This window comes from Cricetulus griseus, assembly GCF_003668045.3.
Source record: "Cricetulus griseus strain 17A/GY chromosome 1 unlocalized genomic scaffold, alternate assembly CriGri-PICRH-1.0 chr1_1, whole genome shotgun sequence".
NCBI lineage: Eukaryota > Metazoa > Chordata > Mammalia > Rodentia > Cricetidae > Cricetulus > Cricetulus griseus.
In genome coordinates this window covers 232189982-232207561 of record NW_023276807.1, presented here as the reverse complement: position 1 = coordinate 232207561, position 17580 = coordinate 232189982, and the positions used below count along the sequence as shown (strand labels likewise).

At 38.0% G+C, this 17580-nt stretch overlaps 1 protein-coding gene across 5 annotated transcripts in view; it reads left to right on the top strand.

Moving 5' to 3' along the window:
* The window catches only part of Dnajc15 (DnaJ heat shock protein family (Hsp40) member C15), a 53472-nt gene extending 37526 nt beyond the window's left edge, over positions 1-15946 (top strand). For 4 of the 5 annotated variants that reach the window (XM_027390094.1, XM_027390095.2, XM_035452692.1 and 1 more), the window contains one exon: positions 15725-15946. In XM_027390094.1, the coding sequence (XP_027245895.1) occupies positions 15725-15798 (74 nt within the window). In that variant the 3' untranslated portion in view covers positions 15799-15946. Of the gene's footprint in view, positions 1-11284; positions 11472-11706; positions 13606-15724 lie in introns of those variants that run through there. The other variant, XR_004772364.1, reaches the window with a different exon arrangement.
* The last annotated feature ends 1634 nt before the right edge of the window (positions 15947-17580 follow it).

Below are 17580 nucleotides of genomic sequence, written 5' to 3'. Positions count from 1 at the left end.
TGTCCTTCCAGTCTTTGTTTCCTTGATGTCTTTCCTAATCTACTACTCCTTGCCATCTAATGGGTTTGGGGCTGGCTGGCTGTTGAGGTTCATAATTGGGTTGTTTATTTGAGATTCTGAGAATGTTAAAAATGTGTTTTTTAGGGTGCTTATACATGTGAACTCACATCTCTCAAATTTTTAATGTGAGCACTTACAGCTTTAACCTTGCCTCAATTGCCCTGGCTGTATGGCAGAGGTTCTTACTTGTCTCTAGGGATTTTTTTAAATGCGTCTGATTTCTTTTTCTTGAATGAGCAACTGTTCATTTAAAAAAAAAAAAATGTATCGTTTGGCTTCTATAGTTTTTTTTTGTTTGTTTGTTTTTTGTTTTTTGTTTTTTTTTTTTGACTTTCCAAACAGATAGGGTTTCTCTATGTAACAGTCCTAGCTGTCCTGGAACTCACTTCGTAGACCAGGCTGTCCTTGAGCTCACTGAGATCCACCACTTCTGTCTCCCATTGCTGGGATTAAAGGCATGCACCACCATGGCCCATGTAAATGTGAGAGTGAGGTTTTCTAATACTGTGTCAGGATGTATGTGGCCTTTGATGCCTTTTAGTGTTTGTCTTGTGAAATAGAAGCTCCAGTATTTGTTGCATAAATGTTTACAGTTATATCTGGATGAATGCTTCCCTTTTTAAACACGTAATGTCCCCTTTATCTCTTGTGATTAGTTTACTTTATCTGATATACAGATAGCTAAGCCTGCTTCATTTGATTTCTAGTTGCTGGAAGCTTGTTTTATCCTTTGCTGTTGAGTTTTGAGGTATTTTTGCCGGCTAAGTGTATTTCTTGGAGACAACATATGTTTGGTTCTTGTTTTTCAATCTGGTCCATTTGTCTGTGTCTTTTTAATGTGATTGAGGCCATTTACATTTAAGATTATTATAGAAAGGGGTCTGATCGTACCTGTCAGTTTGCTACGTGATGTTTTGTTTTGCTAGACTATTGGTATTTCTTTTCCCTCTCCCATATTAGTTCTAAGGGTTTGCTGCATTGCTGAGTTTCTTTCCCAGGTCTACTATGTTCTTCAGATACTTCATGGAGGGTAAGCTTTCATGTATTTTCCTAAGGGGGCACTCTTTCTTCTTCCTCCCTGTAAAGTAGTCCATTAAGAATTTCCTTCAGTGCTGGTTCCATTGTCATGAATTGGCTTAGTTTATATTGTCTTAAAATATCCTTATTGCTCCATCAGTTTTTGAAAGATACTTTTTTGGGGTATAGCACTCTTGGTCCCGGTTATTTAATCTCCAAGTTTGACATTTCATTCCAAGCTTCTAGCTTTTATTGTTGTTGATGGAAAGTCTGTGGTGATACTGATTTTCCACCTTTGCATGGGAGTCAGTATCTTTCTCATGCTGCTTTTAGGATTTTTTTTTCTTTGTATTTTTGACATACTGACTATGATGTGTCATAGAGAGTTTCCTTCCTCATGTCTGTTGAGAGCTCTGTAGACCTCTTGTGTTTGGATGTCTGCTTTTTTTCCCTTGAAGTCTGGAGAGTTTTTTCTGCTATAATTTCATTAAGTAATCCTTCTATTACATTTAATTTTACCTCTGTTCTTCTATACCATAAATTCTCAAGGTCAGAGTAGGGGTAAGGGTGAGAAGTGCTGACAGAAGCCAATAGTCTGTAACGGGTATTAGCCTGGTGAGAGAGCTGGCAGCCAGAGTCCACTTTGATATGTTAAATAGGCACCTATATTAGGAACCTCTAAAGAGGCAGTGCACTCGGTGCCCTCAGGAGACAGAGGATCTCGGTGTTTGAGGCCAGCCTGGTCTAAGAGCAAGTTACACAGAGAAAGCCCCCTGTCTTGAAAAACCAAAAAAAAAAAAAAAACAAGAATATACATATATATGTGTGTGTATATATATATATATATATATATATATATAATATATATATATTATATATGGTGCGTTTGTGTGTGTGTGTGTGTGTATGTTGTTTGTGCCAGGATTCTTTGAGATCTAGCAATCATCTCATTCATTTCAAATATTTCTGTTTTTTTCCTTTTTCTTGTTTCAATCTCTGCTAATTTTTCCCCGCTGTATTTTGGACTTTCACTTCTAATTTATTGTTTCGTTCACTTTGGAGACCATTGTCAAGGTCTTGGATAAATTTCCTTAATTTGTTCGTCTGTTTGTTCTTCCGTATGATTGTTAATCTTTTAGAAAGTAAAATTTTGGATTTTTTTCTTAGGCATTTACACTATATCTTTAGTTTCCAGGTCCTTCATAGGGGAATTGATTAGTTGGGACTAGGCATGATGGTTGTGATGGTGTGTCACATTCCTGGTGCTCTTTTTTTTTTTTTTTTTTTTTTTTTTTTTTGTTATGATTTTGCCTCTGTTAAAGTGGGTTTGTCTTTCAGTTTTGGTTTCTCCTCAGATGATCTAGGGAGAAAAAAAAATAATGTGTCCTTCAAAACTGGGTGCATACCTTTAATCCCAGCATTCAGGAGGCAGACACAGGCAGATCTTTGTGGTTTGAGGCTAGCCTGGTCTATAGACAAAGTGCCAGCCCAGCCAGGGCTATACAAAGAGACCTTGTCTCAAAATAGAACAAAGCAAAACAAAAATACTTGAAGGAAAACAAAGTAAAGAGAGAGATAGTTTAAGATGAAAGCATGCTCAAATGTTTTGAACTGTGTATTCATTATGATCTTTAAGCACTGTTGATTTTATAGGAAATACTCTATTTTGTTTTGGATCCACAGACTTCATGGAACTCACCTCCAGTAATCAGTTTCTTTTCAGTCTAAATTTATGTACCTAAACACTTTAAAATGTGTGTTAATAAAAGTACTATAATCCTTATAACATGTGTGTTTTCAGGATTTTTTTCACAATCATAGTGTAAAATATAATTGTCTTACATTTCTTATCTCTACTTTGGCTTAGTAAAAGCTACATATATTCTCATGCCAGCCTCTGCTTTCATTCTCTTATAATAAGGAGTTTTGTTTAAGTAGATAGAGAAAATATATACATGGGTAGTTGGGAAAGGAAAGATGGGATGTTTTCAAGATGTCTGAGGGGACTCTTTGTTACTGATGAAACAGAATTCAGCAATGATGGTTTCTTAAGATTAGTTGAATTTTGAATCGAAACCACACTAATGAATTTCAAAGTTCATCACATAAAATGTACAGGTCTATCATGAACTTTGAATTGATTTTATACACAAGAATGATTTTGTAACATTACTCACTGGTCATTTGGAAAGTGCTTCACTGAGAGTTCCAGATGGGCCCAGTGCCGATGTATTTCATTGTGGAGTATTTCCCAAGAATAAGGAACTGGAAAGGGTCAGCAAGCTGTGTTTTATCAAGTCCTCTGGAGAGTCTGGTGCTGTTTTCTGAGACCCTCTTAAAGTCTCCAACCCAGATCCAAGAGTTCATTAGAACTGGATCTGACCTGTGTCAAGGTTGTTCCCCTAGTCATCTGAGATGTTTAGAAACTAAATCTCCCTCTCTGTTTCTAACTAAACCTTTCTCTTCTGCCTTGTTCAAGTCTGAAAGTTGATCATATTTGGAGAGAAAATTTAAGTCATGAGATTTCTGTTTCAACCCCCCACCCCACCCCCGCATTGGATCCTAAACCCTTCTTAATAATGCAGTTGGTTTCTGCCTTTCTAGCTCATGGATAGGGACCAGTCTTGCCCTTTCGTATCCTTTTTCTGCTGTTTGCCTGTGTTTTAGCTTCTTTTCCACACCAAGAACACTGTGGAAGTGGGAGCAATAAATGTCAAAATACCATCATAATATCTTCAGCTTCCTTGTGTCACTCCAGAATCTTTGGACACTTAAAGTCTTGTTTCTCTGATAACCTCTTTATAATCTTAAGAAACAGGAAGAAGTTTGTTGCTTTGATTTTATTGGGGAGAACCATTTTTGTCTTTAATTTGGTTATTTTTAGTGTGAAACAAGCTGTTCCCTCGTTACCAAAAGCAGAAGATAAAGAAGTTTCCTTCTGACAGGCAGATGTATCAGCTGGTAGATGTTTCAAGCCAGACCTACTTCAGGATGGAGAACGCAAGTGAATTTGAGATAGTCGGTAGTTATTCTCAGTTGATGCTGGAAATAAACCACTTCTGACTGAGTTCTGAATTCAAGACTTAAACTGGTAGTGGAGCAATTTATTGAAAGAAGGATGACTTAGAGAGGGCAGGTAGATTTTAGATGGGATTGGAGAAGAAGAATACTGTCTTAGTGTCAGGTGAAGTAGTCAGGAGATAATCCAGGTAGAACTGTCGAGTAGAAAGATGGGCAAATCAAGAGTCCAGAAGAGGAGTCAGCCCTTGGTCTTATGTCATAGAGGTCAGGCTTGCTGGCACAGGCTTGTAGCTCCAGATACCCCAGAGCTGAGCCCTTTAATTAACAGAGCAAGTTCAAGGCCAGGCTGACTGCCATAGAAGGCTGCTGTCTCTGGTTTGTTTTAGTGGTTTTGAGATATAGCTCAGTGGTGGAGTACTTCCTTAGCATCTAGAAGCTGAGACAGGAACACATTTAAAAAAAACCAACTGAACTGAGCTGAGTGCTCCCATGAGGACCATTAAGCCGAGGGTGGGGAAGTGGACACACGGATCTTGTTTATAATGTTAGAAGAATCTGTGCCAGGTGGTGGTGACACACCTTTAATCCCAGCACTCGGAAGACAGAGTCAGGTGGATCTCTGAGTTTCAGGTCAGCCTGGTCTACAGAGTGAGTTCTAGGACAGCCAGGGCTACAGGTTTCAAAGAAATAAAAAAAAGATGAAGGGAGGGAGGTATAAAGGAAGTAAGGGAGGGAGGATTTGTGACCTTTGGCATTGATTTGGAAGTGAAACCACTTAGATAACTGTTTTGGGGCTTGTGAGGAAAAGGAAGGGGTGGAATGAGCTGCAAGAGAGGATTATGGCATTCAGAAAAGAGTGTGGGGGGACGCTTGTAATTTTGAGCAAGCTTGTCTATCAGTGAAAATGATCAACTAGACAGATTGATGAGTTAGAAGAGATTACACTTAAGTCAACAAAAATGTTCTTTTAGGTTCCCGAATCAATTGTATAAATATAGGACAGAAATTTGGCAGTGTTGGATGTGAAAAAGAGCCATGGGTATGTAGTAGCTTTCAAAGCCTGCAAGGCTCCTTAGTATAAAAACTACAGAAAAATTTGATATAGTCCTAATCTATGCGGAGGACTACAGTGTCTTTATTAAATCCCAGGTGCTACCACCATCTTCTCTTCTACATCAGTCCACCCAGCACCGCTGGCTGGGTCTACAGGATTTCTTTAAAAGCGCCATGTTGAGATAAGGTGTTCACATGAGTTAAGTATGTGCTCCAGTGCACAATGACAGGGGAGCCATCATCACAGTAAACTGTAGACCACTTTAAAGAAGAAAAGAGGTAATTTCCTGCTTAGATTTGTCTGCTTGTTTGTTTGCGTCACCTTGTTACAAGCTAAAGTCTTGTGAGAAGAGGCATCTCAGTTGAGAAAATACCTCCATCATATTGCCTGGATCTGCAGGGCTTTTTTCTTTTCTTTCCTTCCTTCCTTTCTTTCTTTCTTTCTTTCTTTCTTTCTTTCTTTCTTTATCTATTTATTTATTTGGAGGTTCTGCTTGCTATAAGAAAACAAGCTGAGCAAACAGTAAGCAGGTGAATCTGGTCTCTGATTCACCTCTTGTCTCTGGGTTCCTGCTTTGCTCTGAGTTCCTACCATGGACTGTGATTATGGCATGGGAACTAAATCAACCCTTTCCTCCCCACATTGCTTTTTTATGGTGTTTTATGCCACCAATAGAAAGCAGACTAAACTCACCCACACCCACGGCAGTTCTATTCCACTGATCATGTCCTTGTGCCAGTACAACACTGTCTTGATTATAATTGCTTTGAGACGTTTTTATGTTGTGCAGTGTTAGCCCTACTTATTCTTCTATTGCAGGATTTTTTGGGCTATTCTGGGTACCTTTCAATTCTGTGTGAGCTTTACTATCAGCTTTTCTGCTTCTACAAAGGAGTTTTGATAGGAATTGTCTGAATCTGTAATTTGTGGAATTTTGCTGTTATAACAGTGTTAAGTAGTCTGATCATAGGTGAGGGCTATTTTCTTGTATATTTAAATCTTCTGTAATTGCAGCCATGTTTTATATTTTTCAGAGTATAAGTTTTGTACTTCTCTAATTTCCTATTCTTATTGATGCTATTGTGAATGAATTATTATCTTGGTTTCATTTGGGGGGTGTTATTTAGTGCAAATGTATAGGAAAGCAATGATGATTGTTTGTTGGTCTTATAGTCTTCGAAGTTAATAAAATAATTAGTTCTAATAGTGTGTCCGTTGGGATGGGTTGTTTGTATATAAGGTATATCATCCATTAATAGAGATATTTTGTTTTCTTATCTGGATGCCTTTTTTTTTTCTTACCAAATGCTTTAGTTTAAAACCCTAGTAAAATACTAAATACAAGTGATAAAAATGGGCATCCTTGTTTTTATATCCGATCTTAGGAGAAAATTCTAGTCTTTTACCATTGGGTGTGGATTCAGTTCTAGCTTGGTTACTTTCCAAGGAATTCATTATCTAATGGTAGCCAGGTTCATGCTTTATAAGATTAATCGCAAGAAAATGATTCCAGTGTTCTCAATAAGGAGGAGGAGGGGGAGGAGGAGGAGGAAAAGAAGAAGAAGATTGACTAAAGAAAGAAGCAACAAGTGTTGTTATGGCAGGAAACTAGTAAACAGGAAGTCCTATAGACAAGGTCAGGTGTGGTGTGTGATGGTGACTAAGGAGTGCAGGCTCAGGCAGCACAGATTATCTCTGTGGCATCTGTTAGCTGGGTTGATTTTTGTGAATTTGGTCTCTTTACCTAATGAAAGCAAGAAGCAAATCAATATGGATGCAGCTTGAGAGCTCAGGAGGCGCTGCATTGTAGTGGCTCTCTCCAGCCCTTGGCTTCAGTCAATGCTTGCTCAACACTGATCGTTTGAAGTGTCGACACACTACAGTGATGACGTTCACTTTAAAATTTGAGGTACACATCCATAAAGGATACAAATCAATAAAGTGTTACAGAGTGGACCCACCAATACAGTCAGTGCCTGAATTAAGAAATGGCCTCAAATTCCTCATGAACCCAAGGACAGCCTCTTGATCCTCCTGCCTCCACCTCCCAGAATAAGATGATAGGGATGCACACTCAGCTTGTCTGCCTTTGTTATTGACTGCTCTAGGTAAGAGTCCTTGTGTGCGAGTATCTTCTCTGCAGCTTGTTTTTCTATCCTCTTACTAGTGTTCATTCACGAGCAGAAATCTTTAGTTTTAAAGTAGCCCAGGCTAACATTTTCATTTTCAAGGGGTTCCTTTTTGTTTTAAGAAATTTTTGCCTTTCTCAGGGTCATGAAACTCTCAAGGCCTTGACAATATGCTTAAACATTATACTTTAGAAACTGTTTTTATGTGTGCTTTGAGACAGTGGTAAAGTTTTTATTGTTTCGGGTCCAAGTACCATAGTACTACTTATTGGTAGGGACATTATTTCTCCAATGACTTGTAATGTTAACTTTGTTATAAATCAAATAATCAGATATTTCTGTATTTTCTCTGCTTTCTCTGGTTGGTTCTTTATGTTGTTTTTGCACTGTCCTGTCCTATATTGCCTGTGTACCTTTAACTTATAAAAAGCTGTATTCTAATAGTGAAAGTCCTTCATACTTTTTATTTGATGTCTTTTTTTTTTTTTTGGCTATTTGGCTGTTTTCATTTTAGTATAAATTAAGGATTATAAAATGGAGACACAGTGGTGCTTTCATGAGTCACTTAACCACTCAAGGCAGGCAGGAAGATCACTCTTCAATGTTTAAAGCCAACCTGGTCAAAACCACAGAAACAATCAAAACCAAAGAACAGGAAAAACAAAACAAAACTATCACTTTACTTGCAGTTTGCATGTGTGTTCATTCAAACACAAATCTCCTAGTGGCATGGTAAAGTTCTCCCAAGTGTGGGAAAATTGGCTTCTTTATAATATTGAATTTTCTTGTTCATAAACAAGGCAGAATATTTTATTACTTTTATTACTTAAAGTAATTTTTAAATTTAAATGTTTTTATCATATTCTTCCCCTCCATCTCCTTACCTACCCAGCTTTTAAGTTCTTTCTAAAAAACCCAATACAACAACAAAACTCCCAAAACCAATAAAACATCAAGCTATAACCAAATAAAAGCACAAGTAAGTGCGCGCGCGCACGCGCGCGCGCACACACACACACACACACACACACACACACACACACACACACTGTGGAATCCATTACTTGTTGGTCAGCTACTCCTGAACATGAGGCCTGTCCTGGAGCGGTTGATATACCCAGTGTCACTCCATTGCAGAAAGCTGATTTTCCCTCTCCCAGCAAGGGATCATTCAGTTGTTAACCTTTACCCTAGTGGATATGTTTTCATTCATTCATTTAAAAAAAAAAAATGAAACAAAATATAGTAAGATAAAATAAAAACTATCATATTGAAGATGAACGGTACAAATAAACAGAAGGAAAAGGGCCCAGAGGAAGGCACAGAAATCCAACACACTCATTCACACACTCAAAAACCCCATAAAAACATTAACCTGGAAGCCATAATATTAACTCAGAGGACCTGATGCAGACCTGTGCATGCTGCTTCAGTCTCTTGAGTTCTGAAGCTTTGCTCATGTTGGTTTAGAGGGCCCTGTGTTCTTGGTGTCCTCCATCCCCTCTGGCTCTTCCATTCTCTCTGCCTTCTCTCCAATGGGGTTCTCTGAGCTCTGGTGGGAAGGATTTGATAAAGACATCCCATTTAGGGCTGAGTGTTCCATAAACTCTAGAATTGACAGAGACATCTCGCTACCTACCTGGACGTCACCCAAAGTTTCTCTGTAACGTTGGGGCATCCATCTTCAGCCCATAGGCCACAGTGTGTCTGGCACACTTCTCCATTTCAGCAGGAACCCTTCAGTACTGTCTTGTTTTGTAAGTTTAGCAGTCACTTTCTTGTGGGTCCTGTATGTCCAGTTTATACAGCAACAAACAGTCCAGGCAAGAGCAGTTTCTTGCCATATTGAAGGCAAACTCCTTATTAAGTTTCTTCGATGCCCAACATCCTTTCTGACATAATTGGTGTGCTAGGAGCAGTTGTGTCTCACTGCCATGAAAAACCCTAAACCGTTTAAATGCCATATATTCTGTAGGTTTGAAAGGTTTGAAGAATACCTATCCATTTCAAATAAATCTCTGTATATCTAGAAAACCTAACTAACCTAATTATAAGTTCTGACTATTATAGGTGACTATTTAATCTGTATTTAATTATGCATTACATTTTAAAAGATCAGTATAAACACAATACTAAACAAGAGGAGGCATATACATATCACAAAATTGACCTTAAAGTTGTATCAATAAATGAAAATCCATACCAATGTAAAGTATTCATTTCTATATCCTATTCCCTTTTTTCCTTTAAAAAGAGATTGACTGTAATAATTTCCATTTATAACTAAACCCATTTAAATGGAAACAAACATTTATTAACAATATTTGGGAATTTGGGCTTTGTTCATTCCAAACTGCTGGTTGGGGGCGATGTCCATAACAAGGGGATCATGATAAAACCCAGAAATCCCGGCTGTAGTCATCTGTGGCTGCATCATCTCAGCTTTTTTGGGTGTAGGATCAGTTGGGCCAGAGCTTCAGGGGGTTTTGCTTGATCAAACCATATTAGTCTGGAAGGAATCCATAGCTTCTCATTTTCTTTGGAAACACAAGCAAAAACTCTTTTGCCAAGTAACCTGTCCTTATTTTTAAATTCAGAAGTCAAAACATTTTTAAAATATATAAGTTGGATTAATTTAGCAGCACTTATAATCAAATATATTGTAACAGCTGTGGCTCTTTCCTCAGCAAACAATTTAAAGACAACAATATAGCATCCAGACTCTCTCTGTATTTTCCATCTTTAAGTGGCTATTTATTATTTTGTTTCTTTTTCTTCCTACCTTTTTCCTACCTTTTTCTTTTTTTTAAACAGTTTATCCTGTTTGTTTTCTTCTCACAAGCCTATGTATATTTTTAAGCACACTGTAAACCTTTAGAGATTTTTCTTCATCTGAATCTGTCATTACTGTAAATCTTTACCTTTTATCTGCTAAACAACATTACTAAAATTAAAGTAGTGGCTGCTTTAGCCGCTGTCTTTCCAAGATGGCGGGCATATGTTTACTGCCAGCAGTGAGAGCTGTGCTCACTGCCTTGGTCTATGCTGCTATCAAGCAGCATGCTGCTGGCTTGGAGATGTGGTCACTGCCACTGCCAGCTGCTTGTACATACCATTGAATTGTTAGCAAGACCTCTAAAGATCCTTTCGGGGTTTGCCGCTTATGCTGAGTCAGGAAGCCTCTCTTAAAGGAGCCACTGCAAAACAGAGACCACCCGAGAAAATGCTCCTACCAAGAAGTCATGCTTGTCTCTGTTCCTCTGCTTGTAAATTCCCTTTTTAAGCTTTTGTGCAGTTTTTATGTGGAATTTTGTAAAACCACCTTCTGACACCATTTTGTAACAATAAATCTTTCTGCCAGCTGCCTGAGTTCTACCCAAATATAGGGCCCCAAATAACACACAGAGACTTCTATTAGGTACAGTGCCCCTGCACATGTCTAACTATTCACTTTTCCTTTCCTAACAAGATCTATGTGCTCCTTCTAGGCCAGTTGTTTTCAGTGCTTCCTAATACTGCAACCCTTTTTACAGTTCCTCTTGTTGTGGTGACCTGACAACCATAAAATTACTTTCATTGCTACTTCATAACTGTAGTTTTGCTACTGTTACAAATCATAATGTAAATATATGTGTTTTCCAATGGTCTTAGGTGACCCGGATGAAAGTCATTCAACCCACACCTCCACAAAGTGGTCACGACACACAGGTTGAGAACCACTGCTCCAGACACTTACTCTACACCTACTTTCTGGGGATCAATAGATTATAGCTTAGTTATCATTGGCTTGATAGGAATGTTTGTTTCAGTTTTTACAGTCTTTGTGTTTGTTATATCTGTGGTTTATCATGTTTATTGCTAGATATTGGTTCTGCTTTGTTTGTTTTAAAGGTGTTGGAATTGATCCTGGGACTTTGCACATGCTAACCTGGTCCTTCCCACTTAGCTGTAGCCCAAACCCTTAGGCAAAGATTGATTTTTTTATTTTTTTAATTATGTCTAGGTGTTTGCGTCTGCGTGTGGGTATGTGCACATGAGTAAAAGTGTCCACAGAGGCCCGGGCATCTGATCCCTGAAGCTCTAGTTACAGAGGGCTGTGAACTGCCTGGTGTAGATGCTGGGAACTGAATTTGTATCCTCTGGAAAAGCAACAAGTGCTCATATAGCTGATGAGCCATCTCTCCATCCTGGTATTACAGTTTTCTGCTATAAATTGTTGTGTTTCTGAAATTCTTGTGTAGTTATTTTTTATTAGAATGCATAAATGCTGGTTTTCAAATATTTTTATGTTCTATCCATCAACCTGTGGATTCATTTATGAAAATCAGTGATTGTCTTTAGATCATTTTGGATTTTCTGTGGAATAGTTGGTATCATTTATAAACAGTGACCATTTCTTTCTGGTCTTTATTCCTTTTGTGTTAGGGAGATGTGGGGAAGGAAACTACGATGGCAAGACACTCCCAGGTGGCATTAGACAACAACAGTGATGGCTACTGGCTTTTTCCTGCCCTCACTTCACACCCAGAATTTCCAGCCTAACACGACGACTGACAATGCCGTTGATTGCATTTCTGATGGCTTTAGCACACAAAGCTCTCTCCCAACTATTCTTAGTTCATTAAAAGTTTATTACAAAGGTGTTTTTAGTTGTCTGTGTCTACTGAGAGGATCATATGTTTTTCTTCATCTGTTAATGCATTGACTTACATTGCTTAACCTTTGAATGTTCGTTAAAGCCATTCGTGATATTTGGTCTGACTGGATAAGTAAGCATAGTGTTTTTGAATCTACACTAGTGAGAGGTGCTGGTTTATGGTTTCCTTTCTTGTGATACCTCCATCAGAGTTTGTTATCAGGGTAACGCTGGCATATAAAAAGATGAGTATGCTCTCCTATTTATCTTTTTGTTTAGGCTGGTTGATTGGTTTTTGTCAGGACTTGGATTTGTTGATAAAATTTTTTCTAGGCATTTAATTACTGATTCAGTCCTTTAAGTAGATTGGATGCTTTTGATTTTTCAGATTTTCTTTTATTGGTTATGATAGGCCATATTTTTCCTAGAATTTATTTTTCATTTAAAATTTTTACTTTAGCATGAAAGTGATTGTTGGTTTTTTTTAAGTTATTATCACATGTGTATGTTGTGGGTGAGAGAGAGGAGTGTGTGCCTATGTGTGACATGGCACATGTATGGAGGTCAGAGGACAGCTTGAGTATTATGGGATTCCCACCCAGTTCCGAAGCCACCTCAGAGCCCCCAAATAACACACAAGACATTATATTAATTATAAAACTGTTGGCCAATGTTTGGGGCTTCTTACTTGTGGTAGTTGGTTCAGACTAGAGTGATCTGAGTTCCCTCTTTGTAGCATCTGGGTCCTGAGGGTAGAGCTCAGCACGGGCCTTTGCCTGCTGAGCTATCTAAGGGTCCTTAGATTTTCTTTTCTCCCTTGGTGTTTTAAAAGAAACTGACCACTAATCGTGGTGGTGTATATGCATTTAACCCCTGCATTTGGGAGGCAAAGGCAAATGGATCCCTGTGAGTTTGAGGCCAAGCTTGGTCTACAAGGCAGGTTCCAGAACAGCTAGAACTATTACACAGAGAAACCCTGTCTTGAAACCAAAACAATAAAAGAAACTAATTTATTGAATCTTTCTCTTGAATGATAACTTATTTTGTGATATCCTACATGTGAATTGTTTCTAAACAAAGCTATATTGCTGGTGTCTATCATAATTCTACAGTTGTAGAATAGTATGTCAGCACTGTTCATGCACTATCTTGTATATGAGTTGCATTGTTCCCTTAATCTCTGGTGACTTTAAAAAACTGTTTCAGTTTTTAAATTATGTGTAGGTGTTTGAGTCTGCATGTGGTGTGTGCACGTGAGTGCAGCAGCCAGCAGAGCGGCCAGAGGAGTAGATCTCTTGGAGCTGGAGCTTTCTGATGGAGGCTTGGGAACACCAAGTACTCTTCACCTCTGAGCTGTCTCTCTAGCCCTGGGGACTGTTGGAAAATACAACAAATGAACTTACTAGAGAATTAAAGTCTATAGAAATGATCTATATTTTCAAAACACTTGGTTTCTAAGCTCAGCTGGTCACTGCCAATAGAACACACTTGGTGATTTGGATGTTGTTGTTAAGTTTGCTGAGACTCGGTGTTCTAAGTTTGCAACTTTAAGGTTATATTATCCTTTTGTTGGGTGGAATGTTTGTTTTATGAACATCAGTTCAATCACATTTGCTCGTCATGTTATTTGTTTTGATGCTCTTGCTCTTTCTCTAGTTGTTCAATAAATTATTGAGACGGGTGCTAAATCTTCTAGTGATTATGGAGTGTGTTTTTCCCTTTGGTTATGACAGTGTTTTATGTATTCTGATCATAAGATATTAGGTGTATACCACATGTTAATCTCATTGTTTTATACCATAGACTAACTTAAAACACCATGAAATCTCTATTACTACATTTTGCCTTAAAGCAGTGAGTATTAGTATAGCAATACTTACTTTATTTTTATCGATGTGGATCTTTATATTATTTGAAAACAAAGTCTCCTTTAACCAATATCTACTGGGCTGATGCTTTTTAATAAATAAACCATATCAGATAATCCACAAATAAATACAAGATTTTTATTCTTATTTAATATGAGTAAAATTTTAATAAATTTTTTACTCTTGTGGGCTCTCATTTGTTTGTTTATTTGTTTTCTGTTATGAGTCTATTGTGGCTTATAATTTAAATATTTAGAATGTATATTGATCAATTAAATGTTATAGCTAAAATTAGTTAATATTCTTTTAGAGCACACAAAATATCTGGCAACTCCTTGCTAACTCCAACATTTAAGCAGTGACAATGATGAGCCTTGCATGCTCCAAGGTCATTTTTAGAGATAATCATGAAATCTACTTATGGGGTTATGAACTGTCTTTGTAATTCTCATTGTGTATTCAAGGTCACTGTGTGATATATTCCTTAAATGTTTACCATGTTTCATATCTTGATATGAAAATGTCAGTGGTTTCCTCAAAGGCAAAAACTAAATATAGCTTTCTCCATCTCTACTGCAGCCCCATGTTTGTTGATGTATTTTCTCTGCTTGTTTGTTCCTTCATAAAGTGGTGGGGTGGTAGCAATAGCCAGGACAGTTTATATTTAGACTGTCTAAATACTTTCGGTTTCTTAAAAGTTGTGGGGCATCACAATATTTTCAACAGCCAATAGTAGTTTATACTTAAGAGAAAAATACAAAATGAAAACAGAGACTAGAAACTGTAATATGATTGTTAGCTCAAGCATTAAGCAATGGCAGTGTTCTAGAATAGAAATTAGGATTGTGATGTGTAACTTTAATATGACACTTTGGGGATGTTTTTGTATGTCAAATAAGCATTGTTTATGATTATAATGATTCTGTATTTGAAATTCACCTCAATTTGCTGTTTGCATTACAAATAATACATCTCAAAGAACTCTAAAAGAGAACTGACTTAATTTTATTTGAGAGTATTGTAAATCCAAGGCTACATTGTAAATGGTGAAATAGAATCATTTCAGAGGACAGGGAGAATTTCTCTTAGCATTATTGTTATTATCACTCAGTTATTAGGGTTGGTTCATTGATCTTAACAAGTATGATTCTTACTTGCATTACATATTGTATATTTGCCTTATAAACAAGTGTTTATTTTGTGAAATTAGGATGACATGAAAAGAACCTCTTAGATGGATTTACCTCCTTCTTAAACGTAATATTTATTGCTTTTAAGATGTAACTGTAAAGAAACACTTATTTTGTTTACTTAGTCATATACTTAACTTTAGAAAATATTCAGGCCAAATGTCTATATGGTAACTATAAGCAGTGTTTTTCAGCTGATTATAACTCATGTAGAAGAATGCAAATAGATCCATATCCATAGCCCTACACAAAACTCAAGTCCAAGTGGATCAAAGACCTCAACATAAATCCAGTTACACTGAACCTAATAGAAGAGAAAGGGGAAAGTAGTCTTGAACTCATTGGCACAGGAGACCACTTCCTAAATAGAACATCAGCAGCACAGACACTGAGACGAACAATAATAAATGGGACCCCAGAAACTGAAAAGCTTCTGTAAGGCAAAGGATACCATCAATAAGACAAAAGGACAACCTACAGAATGGGAAAAGATCTTCACCAACCCCACAATATATAACTCATATTTTTCTCAGAAATTGTATTTTGACTGATGGGTACCTATAATGCTTCAATAAATAAGTTTAATTTGTGCTATTTTGATTTCTGGCAAGCATATAAAATAGTTTGTCAGAAGACAAATGTGTGGGAAAATATCTGAATTATAGTCATTATTGTTTTTCCTGTATTGAAGTTTTAATATTACAGTAATGACATAAGCTTTAACCATTCATTTCTCTTTGTCTTCCCAGGTGGATCTCCTTACTTAGCATCCAAAATAAATGAAGCAAAGGACTTGCTAGAATCGTCCACCAAACTTAAATGATGCTGAAAGATCCTACCAAAGGAAAAGGTGCAAGGCTCTAGAAGTCTTCCTACAGAAGACTATGGAACATGGACTTGCTTCATATTAACCAACTCTGTTCTTCTGTCATTAAGTGTGCAGCAATAAAAGATATGCACCTTGATCTTCATTTCCTTTGAAGGGGAATCATACATTCTGTAGCTTCCCACATTATCTCATATGTAACATTATATTTTAAAGACGTTGGTCATGTTAGTCTAACTACTCTCTGCCCCCGACACACAGAAAGGTGCGACCATCATGATGGCATTGGGATTTGTGGGCAGAGTTGAAGTTTTCTTCTCAGTGCTTATGCATATGCCCTCTTTGTCCCTTGCTTTAGAAAAATTTGGGGCTCTTTCAGTGCCAGGGGCTTTAAATGTTTTGAGACCAAGCAGTGAATGCTACCTCATGGGGGGGAAAGACCCAAATGTCTGTAATTTACTAAATAGTGAATTGTAGGGCAGTAGCTGAGACTCTAAAGGGAACTCTAATCCTCTATAGCTGTAGCTAATGCATGAGGACTTGGAGAGCCACTGACATGATTAAGGATTTACAAAACTAACCCTATGAGGAAAGACTGGAAAGAGCTGGGAGAGATCTAAGGCTTTAATTATAGTCTTCCTATATTGTATATTTATTCAGTAATTCATTCGATGAATATTTTTGACCCAGCTATGATTTGTAAGGTACTGTAGTGGATCCTCTGAGAGCCACATGTATGAACTAGTCATGGATTCTGACCCAGAAGAAAATTTGTATAAATAAAAGATAAATCATATAAGTAGTGAGTATTATTAGACAGGTACAGATCACATGCTAATAAAGTTCAAAGAAGAAAGTGTAGGGTAAAAGGGCCAGCCAAAGAAACCATCTTTGACCAATTGACACCAGAACCAACTCTTCCCCTGACCAACTGAAACACAAAAACAACCAATTCCTGAACAGGAAAACTAACCAATCCCTGGGCAGAAAGACCTCTCCCTGGGAAAACTCCACCCCCAAGAAGCCCTATATAATCCCGTCTGCCTGTTCAATTTTTGGCTGTCCTTTCCCACCCTGACAGAAGCAGCCATTTTCCTGGATCCTCCTTCCCAAATAAATCCCTTTCTCAAAAGAGTCTTGGGTGAAGATCATTCGCTGGGGCAGAACTTGCTGAGAGCCTCCCTAAGGGGGCTGAGCAAGTTTGTAGCAGAAAAGTAACAACTTTTCACCTGAGCCAGAGGAGATTGCTACATTTATGCAAGGGCTTCCCCATTAGCAGACTGTAGCCAAAGAAGTAGCCATTAGCTCTGCTAGGACATTTTCAGGGGAACAGAGCTCAGCTGTAACAGCCCTCCTAGGGCTATATCCTAAGGGAAGACCATCCCCCACCACACCCCAGCCTCAGGTAGCCTGACTTCCCGATAAGTCAGGACACCTCTCCAGGGCTGAGCTGTCGTATTGCAGCTCTAGCTTCCAGAGCTGTCCTGGTTAGCGTGGCTTCCTGATGAGTCAGGACTGCTTTGCAGCTCCAGAGCTGTAACACTCATACTCACTCACATTTTAGTTCTGAAACTGGGCACTCCCACCTGCTTACAGAAAATGTACTTTAAATCTCAGTCAGTGCTTGAGAGGGTCTTCCTGGAACAAATGATAGAACCCTGGGCTTAGAAAGGAAAGGAGGAAGGGAGGGAGAGAGGGAGGGAGGGAGGGAGGGAGGGAGAACACAAAACGCCATGTAATTGGTGACTCAATATTATTTTTCCTGAAACCAGAATTAAC